The sequence below is a fragment of the Lepisma saccharinum genome, chromosome 4, assembly GCF_977018435.1.
Source record: "Lepisma saccharinum chromosome 4, izLepSacc3.1, whole genome shotgun sequence".
Lineage (NCBI taxonomy): Eukaryota > Metazoa > Arthropoda > Insecta > Zygentoma > Lepismatidae > Lepisma > Lepisma saccharinum.
The window spans coordinates 466,194-487,353 of NC_139232.1; the positions used below are offsets into that span (position 1 = coordinate 466,194).

Sequence of the window (21,160 nt, forward strand, 5' to 3'; positions counted from 1 at the left end):
CGGGGGGGATTAAAAGTGGCCGGAGAATCACATCACTTCAAAAACTGCAGACATCGAGAGCCTACCCCACCATCCCCTAAATGTGCCTTCATGGCAAGGTGTTATATGCACGAGAGTATCAGAAAAAGAGATAATGTACTCTAAGAAAGAAAACCAAAAGAAGAGAAGAAAGGAAAGTGGCAAGAAAGAAGAGGAATGTCTGAGGGGAATAGAGAGTAAAGCAGATTTGTATGTCGTCTTTTGTCTTACATTTATACCTGCCCCACACACACCTGTTAGAAAAGGTGTGACACTCCCATGTCATGGTTATTTTGGGGGGGGTCACTAATTTAATGTAGAATTGCTCATGAAGTAAATATGTTGCACAACACGACACAGGTACAGTGGGATCCATGAGTATTACCGTGCAAATTGTCCATGCCCATGTTCGTGCATTTTATTTGACCCAAAAAAAACTTCAAAAATTAAAGGAAAACTCAAAATAAGCTGTCGACAACTTCTGCACCAGCATACAGAAAAGTCCATCGCTTAAAAACACATAGGATGTAAGAGAAAAATTAATGAAAATAGTCATGGACAATTTGCACGGTAATACTAATGGATCCCACTGTACGCCTACTGTTTCTTTTGTCGTTGGGGTACTCTTTGGGTAAAGGCGCTGTAACACAGGTGATTCAGAAACGTATAAGATTTGAATAATCTGTGTACTGTGCTTGCCCTTGTATAATCTGTGTCACTTGGCTGTGTTTGTCACTCGAGAATAATTAATTATTTTCTTCGGCGAAATAACAGTCGTGAAAATGGCTGATCCAAAATATGCCGATCTTCCAGGAATTGTAAGTTACATTATATCGTGTAGTAACTACCATATTCCACTACAAATTACCTATCATTAAACTAGGGTGACCAGATATTTGATGACCAAAAAGAGTATAGTCTATAGGTTGAAGGTGTGCATGCGCAAAACATACAAAGAAAACTAAAATAAGGGTGGCTATTTGTTATTGCTTCTATTATAGCCCCTATAAAATAGGCCTACACTCTACAGATTCAAATTACTTATGGGTCTAATGTAATTAGCTAATTACAAATACTTACTCATCAATGGCACCATCGTTTATACTTCTGGGATGATTTTGCTTTGTTCAGTATGTTTAAATCGTACTTTATTTCCAGTCCAAACTCTTCACATGTCATGTCCACATTGAATTTCACTTTCATTACTTGTTCGAGTTTTGACACCAAGGAGTGTACTTTTTTTCCTCTCGCCAATAAGTTTTAGTAACACTGAAGAGTCTTTCACAACCAACATTTGTACCAGGCAGAGTAAACAAGAATTTTATAAGAGGCACAATCACTTTTAAATTTGACCCAGCCTGTACTAAATCTTTGCACACTGACCTCCACTTACACATCATAGATTCTTTTCTTTCCCCCAATCTTCAAGATGTTTTTTCAACGGCTTTTGAATTGCACAGTAAGTTTCAAAAATATCATTAATAGGGCTGAGCCAATACCGATGCCGATGTATCGGTATCGGAAAGTATCGGTTCGAAATCAGCTACCGATACCAGCCGATACTTTCCGGCATTTTGGTCTTTCACGGGGTCGCCAAAAATCTTGCGCTACTTCTTGACTTCTTATCCTGGAAATTATGCAAAATTAAAACTTTCTTTTTATTTTACACTAATTTTGCACGAAAAACTATATTTTGTGACTACATAATATCTATTTTAATATTCTGAGGCAATTTTTGAATATTCTAAAGCACTTTTCTTGGTGTGTTGATGCATAAATTGGAGGAGAATATTTACACACTAATATTCATCAATATTTTGAACAAATTTTACTTATTTCAATTTTCAAGTAACGGTATCAGTGGGAATCGGTACGAGTATCGGCATCGGTATCGGTTCAAAGTGGTATCGGCTCAGCCCTTATCATTATCATTAAATTCCAATGAATGTGAAATATGTTTTTCTTGTTGATGGAATATGAAAATGACTCTTGAAATTGTTCATAGGAAATTCTTGAGTCAAGGAGTAAATACTTCAGTTTGTTGACATCTTGACGTTTTCCGTTCTGTGGATTTTAAGGCATTTTTACGCGTAAATTAATGAATGAAATTAAATAGCAAGGAAAAGAGTATATTTGTGGATTTTTGCAAATTGAAAAGAGTATAGAGTATATGAACCTCTAAAAGAGTATAATACTCTTAAAAAGAGTATGTCTGGTCACCCTAATTAAACTGTGGTAGCCTATGTCCAAGTTACCATACGTTTTGTATTTTTGCTATTTTACTTCCCTTATGTACCTACCTTTTAAGTTAATTGCACCAATTAACTAAAGTAACAAAACTCATTGAAACATCCATGTTTTAACGAAGATTCGAACCTAAGGTAGAACACCTTGCTTTGTAGCTCTCAATGTTAATGCTGTATTATCGTTCGTTGATTTCTGCAACCTTGGGTTGCGCAGGACTGGACTCGAACCTGGAGTTTCGGTGACGAGTCCGCAAGTCTTGGTAAAATTTTCGTATCCCCAAAACGTATTTCTTCAATTTTACAGGAGAAAGTACTTACCGAAATGGGTTTATTTATGGTATTGTAAACTCGTTCCATTTTTCTTTGTAGTTATGCTAATGGAACCTAACCTAACCTTGTAGGAATTCCTCGTCTTACGTCAGCAAGATTGTTGTGATAAAGGAAGACCATTAACGAATTGCGAAAGAAGGATGGTTCCGAATTGCTGTGTAGGGACGATCAGCGTGGTAAATCGCAAGGTTATTTTACAATTTCTAGACGTAAATGTACAATTTTAACAAGCGACCGCCAAATATGAACTACAGTTACGTCATCAGGACACCAAAATTAGTAAGTAGGCGAAATTTTATAGAAATTGGAGAGTGGTCCGGTATTGTAAACTCATGCCAGAAAAATTAATATTTTAGCTACGAGAACTATACCTTGTCTTGCCTGTTGATTTCTTCATGTTGGGAAAATGGCGTCTTCCGTGGAGCTTTTGTTCTTATCGTAGGGTTACGTTACGTTAAGAAAACATAGTTTATTTCGTTTTTTTCTCGATTACCATACTTGACCGCCAATTATTACATGCAGATTCGTGTTTAGGAGTTCACAATTAGTGAGTAGGCGACATTTCATAGAAATTGGAGAGTGGTCCGGTATTGTAAACTCGTTCCTACTTTAGGAAGGTCTTGGAAGTTTGCTTTCACCTCGTTTAAATTTTTTTGCCGATAAATCATGTAATTTTCGACATTAATGTCACTCCGATGCACGAAAGCTGTTCCCTTGATGTCGGTCTACTACGTGAACCAAATATTTGCGAGCGTTTCATGACGTAACAACCGGTCAGTGTTTCCAAATGCGCGGTTTTGTAACTGTGTAACAGTTCTAGAACGTAAATAAACGTGAGTTACTGTCCATCATTTCTGATTACGAACTTGCGACAACATGACGTGCACAGGATCAGTGGCGTGCTCAATGTGAGGTTGATGGGGTTTATAACCCCCCCCCTTTCGCCCAGTATCTTTAAGGCTATTTATGAATGGTTCGTGGGGCTATCCATCAATGGTTCATGCGGCTATCCGTGAATGGTTCGTGGGGCTATTTATGAATGGTTTGTGGGGCTATCCGTGAATGGTTCGTGGGGCTATTTATGAATGGTTCGTGGAGCTATCCGTCAATGGTTCGTGGGGCTATTTATGAATGGTTCGTGGGGCTATTTATGAATGGTTTGTGGGGCTATCCGTCAATGGTTCATGGGGCTATATATGAATGGTTCGTGGGGCTATCCGTGAATGGTTCGTAAAAAATTTCTAATTTTGAAAAACAAATTTAACTATCTTTCCTAACCTAACCTTGCCGTGCATGGTTCGTGGGTCTATCCGTGAATGGTTCGTGGTGCTATTTATGAATGGTTTGTGGGGCTATCCGTGAATGGTTCGTGGGGCTATCCGTGAATGGTTCGTGGGGCTATCCGTGAATGGTTTGTGGGGCTATTTATGAATGGTTCGAGGGGCTATCCGTGAATGGTTTGTGGGGCTATCCGTGAATGGTTCATGGGGCTATCCGTGAATGGTTTGTGGGGCTATTTATGAATGGTTTGTGGGGTTTTCGAACCCGAAAAAAAAATGTAATTTTGAAAAACAAATTTAACTATGTTTCTTAACCTAACCTAACCTAACCAAACCTTGCCATGCATGGTTCGTGGGGCTAATATTTATGAATGGTTCGTGGGTCTATCCGTGCATGGTTCGTGGAGTTTTCGAACCTGGAATAAAATACAAAATCAGTAACACGAAAGTAGGTATTTTTCTATGAAGGAGGTTGCAACACTGCATAACCACTGATCATGGACTACGCTAGTCAAGATTTCTCCGCTATATCGCGTGCAATGCAAGCGAAAGCGAACAAAATAAAAATACTCGCTATTTCGAAAATTGAGATTATTTGCGTGCAAAAAACGAAACGCGAAATAGAAGAATCCTTACGAATGCAGAATATGTAAGTATCAATGTGAAAAATACGAAAATAAGGGAATTAGAGACGTTTGGTGGTTAACGAAATTTTAATCAAGTGTTATTACACTATGCAATCTGCCACCTTGCCGAAATCGACTTCACCTCTTATGTTTAATATACTAGTGCACATATAAATGCTTACATAATATGGTGTTGGCAAAGATTTAGGGACACAAGTGGGTTAGACTTTCTGGCAGTGCCCCTTACTTTTAAACATATTCACTTTTGGGCCAGTAACATTATAGTATAGGGGTGACAGATATCTTCAAATTTACAGGAGAAAGTACAATATGTGATATCGCCCGAACGGATTTCTTCAAATTTACAGGAGAAACTACTTACTGAAATCAATTTCTGTAGCATTGTCGAAGTTGTTCGAGGTTTGTGGGGCTATCTGTCAATGGTTTGTGATGACATAATGAACACGAAAGTATGTATTTTTTGGTGAAGAAGGTTGAAACACTGCATACCCACTCCAAATTGACAAAACACAAGCACGACGTGTGATGATCCATGACAAGTGCACGCCATATTGTTTGTTACCCAAGCGGAACAAGGACGACAAATAATTACTCGTAATATGAAAAGTTGATACTATTTTATGGAAAAAGGCATAACTTCACCTTAAAGAATGTTCCGCAATGCAGAATAGGTAAGTATCAATGCTAAAATTAACGAAATAATCTTGACTAGTGTTGTTGATGATCAGTGGTTACACTCAACATGGCGGAGAAATTTTGGTAATTATGCGATATCGCCCGAACGCCTCTCACTCGTTTATTTAGTTAATTTTAGCATTGATACTTACCTATTCTGCATTGCAGAAGATTCTTAAAGGTAAAGTTATGCCTTTTTCTATAAAATAGTGTCAACTTTTCATATTACGAGTCATTATTTATCTTCCTTGTTCCACTTGGGTAACAGACAATATGGCATGCACTCATCATGGATCATCCCGCGTCGTGCCTGTGTTTTGTCAATTTGGAGTGGGTATGCAGTGTTTCAACCTTCTTAACCAAAAAATAGCTACTTTCATGTTCATTATGTCATCACAGACCATTGACGGATAGCCCCAAAAACCATTCACGAAAGCTCCAAAAACCATTGACGGATAGCCCAACGAACCAATGACAGATAGCCCCAAAAAACATTCACGATAGCCCCACAGATAATTTCCGGCAAGGTTAGGTGAGGTAAGCATAGTTTTAAAAAAAAAGGCACGTTTGGAAACACTGTCGAGACCGCGTCACTTTCGACACTCGCACCATCTGCAGGTACATGATGGAAACCACGGCATAATGTTGTCCCTTTACAGAAAATGCAAGTTCCTTACATAAAGAGTGATTATTTCTTGTTCTGCAGCATTCTATGGTGAACTTTTCAGTTTCCGCGAAAGAAAATAACTCTAAGAACTTCGACAATGCTACAGAAACTGATTTCAGTAAGTAGTTTCTCCTGTAAATTTGAAGAAATCCGTTCGGACGATATCGCATATTTACCGAAATTTTGACTAGCATTGTCGATGTCAGTGCTTATGCAGTGTTGCAACCTTCATCGAAAAATACCTAGTTTCGTGTTACTGATTTTGTATTTTTTTCCAGGTTCGAAACCCACGAAACATGCACGATAGCCCCACACACCATTCATAAATAGCCCCACGAAACCCAAACACCATTCATAAATGGCCCAACGAACCATGCATGGCAAGGTTAGGTTAGGCAAACATAGTTAAAATTGTTATTCAACATCAGAAAAACTCAAGATAATAATGGCAACGTTTACACAGTTACAAAACTGCATGGTAAGAAACACTGCCCGGACGTTACGTCATCAAACGCATGCAACATTTTGTTCACGTAGTAGAAGGACATAGACGCAACAGCTTTCATGCATCGGAGAGACATTAATCTTGAAAAATACATGATTTACCGCCCAAATAAATTAAACGATGGGGAAAAACACTTCCACGACCTTTGAAAAGTCTACGGAAAGTCATTTCCTGTAAATTTGAAGAAAATACGTTTCTCGGAGATTAAAACTTTACCCAAAATATATATACTTAAATAATGAAATATATATTCCTGATATTACTGTGACCCCATATTTTAGTAAGACTTCCGTATATCGGAGACACATTAAAATCTGATATTTTGTGTTTCGCAGGGTTTGTACTTAGCAATTATGTATTGCGGAACATAGTTCAAAGTGCCATTATGCTTTTTACACGAAAACAAACACAATTTTTCACTAACTAACTAACTAACTCTCTAGCCTTCTTAAACCCGAAGGTTCATGGCTGCAGCAACACAGGCCTTCCATCTGTCCCTATCTTGAGCAAGATCTATATACTCTTTTCCATCCCTACCGATTTCCCTTAGGTCCATCTCGACGTTGTCCCTCCATCTTCATCTTGGCCTTCCTACTGGTCTCTTACCATCAGGTTTCCCAACACGAATCCTGTAAACTCCTCTTTCCTCTCCAATTCGTGCCACATGGCCTGCCCACCTAAGTCTTCTTGATTTAATTATTCTAATAATGTCTGGACATGAATACAAATTATGTAGTTCTAAATTATGGAACCTTCTCCACTCACCTGTCTCCTCATCCCTTTTAGGTCCAAATATTTTCCTAAGGATCCTATTTTCAAATACTCTTAATTTATGTTCCTCTTTCAATGTAAGGGATCAAGTTTCACACCCATATAATACTACAGGCAAAATTACTGTTTTGTATATTTTAACTTTTAGTTTCTTAGATATTAAACGAGAAGACAAAAGTTTATGAAGAGAGAAGTAACATGCATTTCCTGAATTAAGCCTACTTTTTATTTCCTCTTTAATATAATTTTCATTTGTTAATATTACTCCTAAGTATTTGAATTTGGAAACTGTTTCAAACGATTTGTTATCAATAATTAGATTTTGATTATTACCTAACACTTGGTTTCGGCCTGTAAGCATATATTTAGTTTTCTCTTTGTTAACTTCCAAACCTATCTCTTTAGCAGTTTTGAAAAATATTTTAGCATTATTCTTAATTGTATTCACATCATCCCCCAGTAAGTCTACATCATCTGCATATGCTAACAACTGAGTCACACCATTTAATTTTAGTCCTTCTTTAGTTTCGTTTACCTTCCTAAGAGCATATTCTAAGGCAAAATTAAAGAGAAATGGAGATAATGCATCTCCTTGTTTTAACCCATCATGAATTGTAAATTTCTCAGACATATTAATACCCACACGAATTTTACTTTCTGTTTCACTGGTGCATATTTTTATCATACTAACAAGCTTCTTAGGTATTCCAAACTCTACTAATATATTATATAATTTATCTCTTTTGACCGAATCATATGCTTTTTTGAAATCAATGAATAGCTGATGGACATTTTTATTATATTCCCACTTTTTTTCAAGTGTCTGTCTGATGTGAAAAATTTGATCTGTAGTTGATCTGTTGCGTTTAAATCCGCATTGATAATCACCTATAATTTCATTAGCATATGGGGTTAGTCTTGTTAAAAGAATGTTAGATAATATTTTATATGTTGTTGAGAGTAGAGAAATTCCACGGTAATTATTGCAGTTCATTTTATCACCTTTTTTAAACACAGGATCAATTATGGATTCTTTCCACTGTTGAGGGATTTCTTCTTTATTCCATATTAAACAAATTAATTCATGAATTTGACATATTAATGAATTTCCACCATATTTAATTAACTCAGCTGGTATTAAATCAATGCCAGGTGCTTTGTTATTCTTTAGCCTTTTAATAGCATCTTTAACTTCAGTCAAGTTAGGTTCTGGAACTAAAGGTTCTGCTGTGTGTACTTCATTCACTTCTAATTTATCTCCTACATGGACATTTAAAAGATCATTAAAGTAGTTCTTCCATCTATTTAGAATATCGCTTGGGTCAGCTAGAAAATCACCGTCTTTATCTTTTATCAAGTTTACTTTAGGTTGCCACCCCTTTCTAAACTCATTTACACCTTTATATAAATCTCTGATATTTTTATTTTTGCTGTTTGTTTCAATTTCGTTAATTTTGCTTTTCAAGTAATCTCTTTTTTTACTTCTAAACGTGCGGTTAACTTCTCGCTTTATTCTATTATAATTGTTTAGATTTGTATCATCAGAGTTATTTAACCACCTAAGTCTAGCCTGATTTCTTATTTCTATTAGATTATGACATTCATTATCAAACCATGGCTTACTTTTTCTCGGTTTATGGTATCCTATACTTTCTTTAGCTGCTGATTCTATTGCATTACGTATGTGCTCCCAATTCTTATTTACGTCTGTTTCATTTATATTTTCATCATCATTTAAATCCTGCAAAACATCAAATCTATTTGACAGTTAATTTGGTAATCTTTCTTAATTCTTTCATCAGTAAACTTTCCTGTATCAAATTTTAGAACTTTTATATTTTGTTGCTTATGATTTATCACTGAGAGTCTTTCTCTTAATTTAGCAATTACTAAATAATGGTCACTGGCACAGTCAGCACCTCTATGTGTACGAACGTCAATTATACTAGTATGCCTTCTCTTATCAATGAGAATATGATCTATCTGATTATGAGTTTTACCATCTGGAGAAGAACAGGTATATTTATGGATATCTTTATGTTTAAAAGTGGTACTTTTCACAATTAAATTCTTTGAGGTTGCAAAAGTAATCAATCTTATACCATTATCATTACTTAATTCATGAAGACTTTCTTTACCAATCGTGGGTTTAAATGTCTCTTCTTTGCCAATCTGTGCATTACAGTCACCTAACAGAATTTTCATATCATACTGAGAAAATTTATCAAAGACCTGTTCTAACTCTGTATAAAAATCATCTTTAGTATTATCATCTTTATCTTCCGTTGGTGCATGTATGTTTATTAAAATAATTTTACACCACCTACCCTGTAAAACTGCATATGATATCCTATCATTAATAAATTCTACTGTTTTAAGATCTGAGATAATTCTATTATTTATGAAAAAGCCTGTTCCAAAATTATGATTTTCAGTACCACCATAGAAAAAAGTATAATTTTAGTTTTACAATTCCCATCTCCTGGCCACCTAACTTCCTGGACAGCTACTACATCTAATTTATACTTGACTATCTCATTAACTGTACACTGAAATGCCCCAGGCCGGTAAAGGCTCAGAACATTCCAGGTGCCTAATTTAATATCCTTATTCCTAACGTAGATCTTATCCTTAGTCCAGGGACCTCCCAAAGTAGTCCCCACCCGGAGATCCGAACGGGGGACTATTTTACCTCCGGAATATTTTACCTTGGGAACATCCATGGCCTTATATTGCTGATTCTTGACATGGCTTTTTACAGTGCAGAGTTGTCAGCTCTATGCCTAACCCCCAATATGAATGGAGGAACTACTACAGAAGACAAACACAAACACATTAGACAGCACAACTACTACACAAGACACATACAAACACATCACAACTATAACACAATATAAACACAAACACACAATTTTTCACATAGAGAGTAATTTTTGTTATTCCTTTCTTCACTTCCGTAACACAGAATATGGCAGACACAGCTTGACTACCGTTGTGGTTATGCAGTGTTTCCAACCTTCTTCACCGAAAAATACCTACTATCGTGTTTGTCACGTGTGCAAATTGTACATTATACACGGGTAGCTGACGGATAGCCCCACAACCATTCACAGATAGCCCCACGAACCATTTCCGATAAGGTTAGGTTAGGCAAGCATAGTTAAAAAAAAGGGGGGTTCGAAACACTGACAGGTGGTCACGTCATCAAACGTATGCAGCATCCGGTTCACGTAGCGAAAGCAATGGCACTTGTGAGTCGGTGAGATATTTCTCTTGAAAAATACATGATTTCCCGGTCAAATAGATTCCATGATGAAAGAAAATACCTCGACGAACGTTGGAAACCTTAGAGAAACTCATTTCTGTACGTAGTTTCTTCTGTAAAATTGAAGAAATGTGTTTCTGATATACGGAACTGTTACCCAAATTTTAACTATGTTAGCCTAAACTAACCAACCTAACCTAACTGTGCATAGTTCGTGGGACTATCCGTGAATGGTTTGTGGGCTAGCTGTGCATGGTTCGTGGGGACCACTTCTACACGTTATTTTACAACTTCTACACGTGTGTGCTAAATTTTAACTGCAGATTCGTCATTAAGAGGCTTAAATTATTGAGTATGCGAAATATAGAATAAATTGGGGAAGTGTCCGGTATTGTAAACTCATACCGAAAATAGAAGGACTGGATCACGAAGTTTTTAAGTTCCTTTTTTTTTGTCTTTATTTATTATTATTTAAATTGTGGATATCCCAAAGTAACCGGCACTACTCTCGGATCAGTCAGTTACTCGTTGTGGGTGAGCATAGCGCTCACCTCACGTATTTTCGTTACTAAACTTGACTCACATCAGGAAGTTTATGCAATATACGTATATTTTGTTTATGAATAATACATATTTTAATGCTTCACTTACTTTGTTTAAGAAGCAAATAAAATCTATTGTAACTCATTACCAGGCGAGAATACAGTTGCTTGCAGGTGAGCACCGTGCTCTCTTCTTTTCCTGCCTCCAACACAACAGAAAAAAAGATGGTTCAGAGAGTGTCAGCAATTACTCATATCTCGGATTATGGTATCTTATTGAAGGGGATACTCGGAAAGGAAGGTAGACAAGACCTTGGCTCTCACACTTCCATGAAGCTTGAATTCCAAGTATTTGAAAACGAAAGTGAGCGCAGCGCTCACCCGCGAGTTTTTAGGCAGGCCTGTAACAAGATTCACGGAGTTCCTGCGATTCCCCAGCTACTGCTAATAGTGGCTGGACCCACGAACATAAAAAGGGTGTGAATTTTTACATATGGGGTGGTAGATAAAAATAAGTCTCTTGATTGTGATTAAAGATGTTTATTTGCTTTGACGAATGGTAGAGACTAATAATAAGCATGTTTACAATAGTAACTAGTAAAATAGATAATGTGATATACATTTTTAGTCATTAATAAATTAAGATTAATTACAGTGCTTACATTTTTCATTAGCTAATTGATATTATTTACAATGGAAAACTTGAATAATTTTTTTGTGATTTTTGTGTACAAAAGCGTAGATTTACCTTACTCATAGTACTGCATAAATAGGTTTTAATAATATTCAATTTAGAAAACAATCTCTGCCAAGAAACAAGCAATGCATACATCATGATAACTGCAAGTCAAGGTGGTATTACAAGATCAGCAAGCTCTTTCACATCATTTATTACTTATGTTTGAAAGAACTTCTAACCAATAATATTTGTGATTGAAATAAAGGTGTCAGCTTTGTTGCAAAGCCCAGTGTCAGTAGAATTTGGTTAAAAGAAAAGTGTTGAATCACTTTGTATGTGTCTAGAATTGCTTTTATACCTTTGAAGTGACCTCCATGGCAAAGTGGTTAGCACAGGGTTCTTCGGTTCAAATCCCAATGTGGACATGAGTGTTCTTTGTGAGTGTCCGTTCATCAGTATCATCACTCATCCTCATCTTTGCAATTGGGGAGTAAGGGGTGACCCTTTCATGAAGTACATCCAAATGTCAACCTCACTTCCACTCGGGACTGCATTTTGCAGACTAACGAGGCTCTGGCATCTGTAGGGCTGTGTGTGTGTTGTCTTGTGTTTTGTCCTTATATGTGCTGAGTGTCCCTTTACAGCCTCAGCTTTTAACCCCGATAAGAATATTTTATTTCTCAGACACGTTTGATTTTAGTTATGGTAAGTGGCTGGCACCGTTTAACGTGACTGCTGCAAAGTAACCTAAGTGCTGACACACCCATAATTATCGTTCGATCAATCAATCATCTTCAAAATTAGCGAAGAGTTGCAGAAATAAATAAACCAAATCAATTTTGTGCCTTTAAAACGATTGACGGTTGTGACCATAATGTGTCCAAGTACTAAAATATTGATACTTTGAACCAGCTCTTTGGGTTGGTAAGACTATGAGAATCCTTAAGGAATTTGTAAAAATGGTTCTTTATCTTTTTGATTACTTTGGCAGAGAATTCACTTGTAATCCCTCACTTGGCACATATTTTCTTCAGTTCTTGAACAAATGAATGCCAACCTCCATGTCAAAGTGGTCAGCACAGCACCCTACGATACCAAGGATCCTGGCTTCGAATTCTGGCCTGGGCATGGCTGTTCTTGTTTTTTTTTTTCATTGTCATACGTACTATTAGTGTCACTCATGGTAATAGCAACAGTCAACTTTACTAGTCAATAAAATGCATTGTGTGTTTGTTCATATATGTTTGTATTAGGGCTGAGCCGATAAGGCTGATGTATCGGTATCAGCCGATACCAGTGGTGTCAGTATCAGAAAGTATCAATTTATACCAGACAATAATTTTCTAGTGTTTTGATCATTCAAGGGGTTTGCAAAATTGCCGTACGACACTTTCGCAGATTCTAGTTATCCTTGAAGTTATGAAAAATTAGAAATTAATTTCCATTGACCTTGCACCAATGTTATGTGGAAAAACTGTATTTTGTGATTACATAACAGGTAATTTTAATACTCCGATGTAATTTTTTAATATTTCATCAAAACTCTGGTAAATTGATGCTTATAATTGAATTGCAATACACATCCAGTAATATTAAACAATATTCTGAGTGAGTTTATTAATTGTTCTTTTTTGTAAGCATCAATATTTTTTTAGGGTAGCAGTCTAGCCCTAGGCCTGTTTTTACTTTTTATGACCGTGGAGAACATCCAACCCCTGAAAAATAAAATAAATTCTAAAAAAAGTGCCAAGTAGAAAGAATGAAATATTGTAATCCGAAGGAGAGAGTGTCAGCCCAACATGGCAACAACAGCCTGACTATGCTTTTGCTCGCATTTTAGTGTTCCACAGTATAGTCATTCAATAATTTTTGTGCAAATTTAACCAGGTAACTGTTCTCTTTTCAACACTTAAATGCTAGGCCTGTAAGATATGTAAAAATTGCTTGCCATGGTCATATAGTTTTCACAAAAATTATTAAATTACTAGTAATGCACTACTTCAAAGCATTATTGTGATATTCTTTCAAATAACACAAATAATGTTTGCCTGTCACATGTATTGTATATGAAAATAAATGTTATTTTATGTCTCTTATTCCCTAAATACATTTTATGCATTCTCTTTTTCAGGCTTACGACCAACCTGATGTGTATGAGACAAGCGATTTGCCTGAAGTAGATCAAAATGCTGATTACTTTGAAGTAAGAATTACTTTCTCCATTTCTCATAAATCTACACAATAAACAATGCAAAGAGGGCAAAATATGCATGTAATAAGCTCAAAAATGAATCCCCTGTGGGAAGATGTAATTTATAATTCCAACCCATTTACTTTGTGTTTCCAACTATTTCCATTTATGGTAACAGAATATCACTTAACGTACCAACCCATTCATTCCTCAATTAACAGGGCAATCTTGGAAGAGCACCACTACTGCACTGTCCTTTTGATGCTGCTATCTATGAAACTGACTGGCATTTATCAGCAGACTCATGAAGCCTACAGTCAAAATGCCACGAGCAGTGTCTACAAGCTAGGATCATAAAGATTATCCACAGTGTAGATGGCTAACCTGATAAAGGAAGCAATGGAATGATGCAAAAATTGGTCTGATAGATCAACAAAGATCTTGGTGAGGTCACTGATGATTTTGTGTTTGTGCTCGACGTGAAAGTTATGAGGGTATACTGCAAAGCCTTTCCTTGGTGATTTTCATTTGTCCTTGCATTTGAAGAAGCACTCTTCCAGCCAATATTTCAGTCATGACAACAATGGCAAAGGAGCAATACAGAGGTGACACTCTTCACAGGCAGTGAAATATGAAACTGGCCATCCCACTGTGATAAATGATAAAAACAAATTTCCATGAAAATAAATATTGTTCTTTTTTAAATAACCTAACAGTATTTACGTTCCAAATACACTCCATATGAAAAAGTTTTTTCTTTCACACTTGAAATATTTTTCAAATCTGATAATTGTTTGTATGACCTAGAGAAGATAGGTAATTGGTTTCCAATGAATTTTAAACAGTTATCTCATGAAACCAAGAAGTGGGTGTTTAGCTCTTCTGATTTTGCCACCTGTGACTCAATTGAAAATCTTAAGGACTATAGTATATGTCCAGAATTGAACAGATATGAGATTAGATTAAAGAAAGATCAGTTGTTTTTGCTGAAGAAGAAAAGGTATCCTAGATTAATCATTCTTAGTAAGTTTTTGAAGATTATAGCAGCAGAAGTTATTTAAATGCCAAATGCATATTTAACCTTAAAAATGCACCAGAATTTCGTATATTGTGTATGATTGAACCAATCACAGTATAATTACAAATATTTTTTATAGGAAGAACCAGACTCCATTGAAAGACTTCACATCAGTGCAAGTGAAGCATTTTCAAAATTTAAGGGGAAGTCTATTCTTGCTTCACATGTGGATTTTTCTGACAGATTAAGTAAATCTTCACGTACTGGTTATGATGCCAGGTAAGGTCCATCATCAAGTTCTTTAAATTAGTTTTATTTATAAATTACCTTTTTTTAATCTTGGATATAAGTTTAACATAACATCCGTTTAAAATGTTTTTGAATCTAATCACTAAAAGCTGAATAAAGTACCCTTGTGCTATGTGCTTATGCTGAATGACTGCAGTTTTCCCTAATTTAAGGAATCACCTGATACCCATAACTGGACTTTCTCAGTGCCCCCCCCCCCCCCAAAATGACATTATTTGCTGAGCAGTCCCTAACAGTCTGAAAAACCTGGAAAGTCATGGAAATTTAATGTTTCTTGAAAATCAATATTGTTGTGGAAGTGCGCTAAAAGTAGGTTCTTGAACAAAGAAGAAATTTTTTATTTGTTTTGTACAAACTACACGACAGTTTGATGTTCTGCTTATTACCGGCAGTTCTGTAGAAATGCATGTTAAATACTCTAGGAAAAGGGGTCATGTTTTGAACTATTTTCAAGTAGAAGCAGAAAGTGCATGTTGGCATTTATAATTTTCTTGTTGCAATTTTTGGGTTGTGTTTGGTTGATATACATATACAATTTATAAATTTTACTCTAATTATGAATTTATGCTATAATTGTTTTGATATTTTGTAAATACATGAATTGTCCTAATGACTTAATCTGGAAAACTTGGAAAATTCATGGAATTTTGTTTTAATGAAATTGTAGATATCCTGATAATGTACGTAGTGTGAATGGAGTAGAAGTTGTTTGCCTTGTTGAAAAGAAACGTAAGTTATAGAATCAAAACTTGGGTAAATTTTTCTGCAGTCTGTGCCGATGCTGGCCCAGGTAAAAGTCCTTTGGACAAGTGTCAAAAGCTGTTGTTTTTTTTTGTGTGTGAGCTGCATGGAACTAGAATTGAATACCCAGGTACCAGACTGGAGTAGCAGAAGTAGGATTCCCACTGACTTGAATATCCTGGACAATCTGGAAAAGTCAGGAAATTAAATGTTTTTGCTTACTTGGTTCAAGTATGGGGAACTAAACACTCATTTATCTGTTTCCTTCCATTTGGGGGAGGGGCATACTTTTTTTTTGGTCATTTTTTATTCATTGATTGATTTGGTGTTTTAAGTCCATTTTGTGCACAGAAACTAGGGTGACCATAATATTTTGACCCAGAAATGGGACATCCCAAGGAGATCAGTTTATTCCCCCTCCTGAAAAATCGGTTGCGCCTAATTATAAAATTATTGTTATAATTAATGTATTATTATTTGAAATATGATCTCCCGTTGTCAAAAGGTGTTAATTATTATAATCTTGATACGACTTACAGTGTTTCTGGTCCCTTCTGATCAACCTTTGATGTTAGTCCTACGGTGAAATTGAGGAGTGCCAGAAGTATTCATCTGATGACCCAATCTTCTTGAGCAGATTTTAATCTTCACTAATTGTTCATAAGACTCCCAGAAAACCGTACCCCAGATATCAGACACAAAACACGAGATTTGTCTTTTTGAGTTTGTGTCAAGACTCAGGAACTTTAAATGCTTGTTGCAATTCTGTATTGAATCTACATGTACACTTCTTGGCCATGCTTATTCACTGCTCTACAAATAACGGAACATACACAAAACAATACAATATATCTTTTTAACATGAAATGTCTCTTGGTTATACAGATAACTGCTAGATTTTTATAAAACAGGATAAATGGTGGCTTTTTAATATCATCGTCGGGATGCCTCTGAAACGGGACGTATGGTCACCCTAACAGAAAGGCTAATCGGGACTGGACCTACAGTTTAAAGTGGAATCCGAACCACTATGTGCCTCTACCCGTGACCCCTTGATTACAAGGAGACGACGTTACCACTACATCATCTGGGAGCCCCCCCTTTTTATTTTTTTTATTTATTGTCAACGAAGTTCATTGGACGTTATTAATTTGATTATCACACCAATTTGAAGAAATAACACTTAATTATTGGTATTCTAAATTTTTAGTGTGTGTTGTGGAAAGTTAATCAAAAGTACCTGGAAAAGTCATGGAATATGGTTTTGCAATATACAAGTAAGTGGAAACCGTAAGGAATGTAGGTTCTGTCCAGATTGAAATGCAGAAACAGCCTTAATATAACTTTTTACAGAAATGTTTGGACAAAAGCAAAAATTCAGGTGAAAGTACTCATGACACTAATACCATTCATTCGACATATCTAGAAGGTGTTCCTAGTATGAAAAATGCTACCCATCTTTACTTGTACCAAGTTTTTAATGCAAATTAATTAGACAAGGAGATTCATTGAATATGTTTTTCATAATTGGGAAAAAGAGAGACGCGGTAGTATATAAATACGGAGAAACTAGTACTCACTTTTATCCGCGAAGCTGTTTTTTTCTTTTTCGATTAATTTCAGTGGCCACTGCCACCATCCTCGTTGGAACTTGCTGTCAGATCTGTCAATGAAAGAATCCAACAGCACCTAGCAGATGCGAAAAAGCCCAACCCACTACTGGTCTTGCTAATCTTGCTAAACATACCAAATACAATAGCCATAAAATTGAAAAGGTTCAAGTCAAACACACTGCCCACACACTCGTAAACACCAAAATCAAGGAAACGCACACCATAATGCACTTCCCGCACAAGCTAAAAATTGTTAGCGGGCAAGCGCACTACACTTGGATTCCCCTACTACAACAGTCATCGCCCGGAAATAGCAGACACAACAGACCCAGATGCACAGTTAACAACAGCGCACCTAGCGGCAGCCAGAGAACTACAAACAAAAGACGCACGCCAAGCAACAGTACACCAAGTTCCAACGAGGATGATGGCAGTGACCACTGAAATTAATCGAAAAAGAAAAATACAGCTTCGCGGATAAAAATGAGTGCTAGTTTCTTCGTATTTATAATATGTTTTTGTTCCTCATTTTAAAGTTAGTTTCATTAATTAATGACTTTGTTCTTAGGTCTGGTGAATGGGAAATAATTGGTGTCGGTGAGAAAGAAACTCCTCTGCAGAAATATCAGAGACTGCAATGTGAGATAAAAGACCTCCTTGAAGAAGTTTCACAATTAAAAGTAAGTAGATCATTTGTAGATCTCTTCAGTAAGAGAATACAAAGTATTAAATTTCAACTCAATTTATTTGTTCACTTCAACAAGGCAAGTTTTCTAATTGTAAATGTCGTTAAAAGAAGAATTAGGTGTGATTCATAATTTTATCACTGTCACAGCAACTTACACAGAGTATTATTCAGGAAATAGTTACGGATGCAAAATTATACATGGTTATTTTAAGTACTTTTTATTTTACTTCATCTGACGTTTCATCCTAGTTTCCCACAACTTTCTCAAGCCAATATATCCACACACACAACACACAACTTTACATGACTAGTTACTACTCTACACTTCTAAGGAATGCCCTTGTTTCTTCCTAGGAAAAACTGATTTTTTTTCCACCTTGCTGTGCCTCCCCAGGTGTCACACAAACTGGTTGTTTCTTCCCTCCCCTCCTCCACCTGATGGCACTCACCTTCACTCCCTCCCTCAACTGGTCTAGCAAGTTAAAATCTTCCACTTCTGTGCTGAAAATTGAAGGTGGCTCTGGAAACTTAACCAATTTACTTTTCACATTTTTTTTTTATAGCTTCACCCATTTTTGTTCCAATTTCTCCTCCATTCTTGTTCATTATCTCTTCCCTGTTTATGCAGATGTCTTCTTCCCTGTTTATGCAGATGTCATTCGTTTCTGCCACTTTTCTCTATTTCATTTGCACTTTCTTAATCCTGCGCCCATATCTCAACATGTTCACTCAATGCTGTTCTTTTTTTCCAAAATTGTTCCTGTTGTTCTTCCAGCTGATAAGGCAAATTTGTACAATTCTCCTACCCATTTGTCCAATGTATGTTTTACCACATTTGCGAGCAGTACAGTAAACTCCAGCCATCTTCAGTCCTGAATTATCCTTGAGGTTGTTGGTTTGTGTAAATCTTTACATAGGAATGGGCTAATATGAATTTTTCACCAATATCAATAAAGTACCGATATACAATTTACCAATACCGTTATCCGATATTCTATCGAACCAATATTAAATTCGAAATGATCCTTGAACATGAAAAGTTAATAAATGTTTGTTTCGAGGTGAGTGCAGTGCAAAGGGAGTTGCATATTTAGACATTTAAACATGGCATATTTTTGCACTAAATTATACGATATTTATAGATATATTGGATTGGTAATTTTACTGATAAACTGATATGCAGGCATGCCCAATCGTCCAATACTGATAGATTACTGATTAATCTGTTCCATCCCTATCTTTACAGTATGCCATGTAACCACAATCACTGGAAAACTAACATTAACCTTTAGCTTCAGATTGGTCAAAATTTTTTACTGCCACATGTATACCCCTTCGATGGATGGTTGATATTTCAACCAGAAGGGTGTGGCAGCAATTAATGTGCCATTTCTTGAAAACTACACATGATATTTCAGTTCTGTCTTTTTTATGTTTAGTATGCATATGAAGGTATGACATATTCGAAAATCCATTGTTACTACTATTAACAAGCGAAGTTTGAAGAAGTCCTTTGTTTCCCTTTGTTACTGCCATATTATTATGGGATAGATTTATGAAAGTGGCTATAACTTCAAAACTGTTGCATCTTTTTGAAAAACATGAATTCTACATGCAAGAATGAGTAAAAAGCAACATTTTAAGCAATGTCCGACTATTAAGGATTCATGGGGGATGCAGGGGCAAAGGCCTAATAGTCGAAATTTGGCCGAAGCACGTGTTAGCACACTGCAGCAAGTAAAGTGCCATTTCTTGAAAACTATACACTATATTTCAGTTCTGTCTCATTTGTTAATTAGTTTACATCTAAAGGTAGTGTATGCTCGAATTACCAAACAATGCATCGACAGTTACTATTATTAAGAAGAGCCTTGAGAAAGCTCTTTGTTTCCCTTTTGTTACTATGGGATAAATTGAAGATAAAAGGCTGACAACTTCTCAACCACTGCATCTTTTTGAACAATTTAAATTCTAAATGTAAGAAGAGTAAAAAGCAACATTTTAAGTAACATTCGACAATTAAGGGTCCAGGGAGCAAGGCCCAAAGTTCGAAATTTTCAATCAAAGTTGCTGCACATGCATTACATATCATCATACAGTGGTCCAAATTTGGTCCATCCAGTGTCCATTGGGCCGACGCTAGATGAGAAATTCCGGACATTGTCCTGAAGCTGGCAACACTGCTAATTTATATAATGTTATTATTTTTTTGCTTGAGAAGTATCAGTCTGATTTGAATGAAACTTTGCATGGTTGAAGGAATGTACTACATACTACATTTTTTCATTCACTTTGGTCTATTGAGGAAGGCAAGGGCTTACTATACTTAAAAGAGAGGTACAATTTATTATATTAAATTAAATTATAATGAGAAACATTTACATGAAAATTTCCCCCTAATATCTCTCACATTCCCAACTTTGTTATGTAGAACATAATTTTCCCCTCTCAAAATTGTGTTCTACATAATGTATTTACTTCTTTTTTCTCTGCACTCAATAAGCATTATTTTGAACATTAAGGAAAGCTATTACTTTAAGTTGGAGACAAATGATTCCAAAATTAAATAAAATTGAAGCTAATACTGAAATATTTTATATTATTTTAAATATACATCCTACTTGTAAAGCAACCTAGTGATACACCTTATAAGATAAATACAGTGGTCGGAAGTAGCACACTACTTGTAGCGTCGCTACTGTAGCTAGATACAAAATTTGTAGCGGTAGCTCTAGTGGCACTACATTTTTAAAATTGTATCTGTAGTGAAGCTACAAAATTCCTGTAGTTGTAGCAAAAATTTCGCTACAGCTACATTTCTTCTCTGCATTTTGAGAAAAATTTCGAATGTGACCACAGCGTCAAAGAAAAATTCGACAATAATGCTTACTTTTGCAGGAGGTTCATAAAGACAAATTTTATTACATGGAAATACGTATAATCTAGATTATAAATACCTTGATATTGCAGATTGT

General features: G+C 35.9%; 1 protein-coding gene across 3 annotated transcripts in view; it reads left to right on the plus strand.

Annotated features, from left to right (window-relative positions):
* The first annotated feature begins 683 nt into the window (after positions 1–683).
* Positions 684–21,160, plus strand: part of DCTN2-p50 (dynactin subunit 2) — a 54,750-nt gene continuing 34,273 nt past the window's right edge. Inside the window, exons 1-4 of one of the 3 annotated variants that reach the window (XM_083120227.1) lie at positions 684–836; positions 13,757–13,828; positions 14,974–15,113; positions 18,066–18,177. In XM_083120227.1, the coding sequence (XP_082976353.1) occupies positions 801–836; positions 13,757–13,828; positions 14,974–15,113; positions 18,066–18,177 (360 nt within the window). In that variant the 5' untranslated portion in view covers positions 684–800. Of the gene's footprint in view, positions 837–2,683; positions 2,771–2,802; positions 2,874–13,756; positions 13,829–14,973; positions 15,114–18,065; positions 18,178–21,160 lie in introns of those variants that run through there. The other 2 variants (XM_083120228.1, XM_083120226.1) reach the window with 2 other exon arrangements.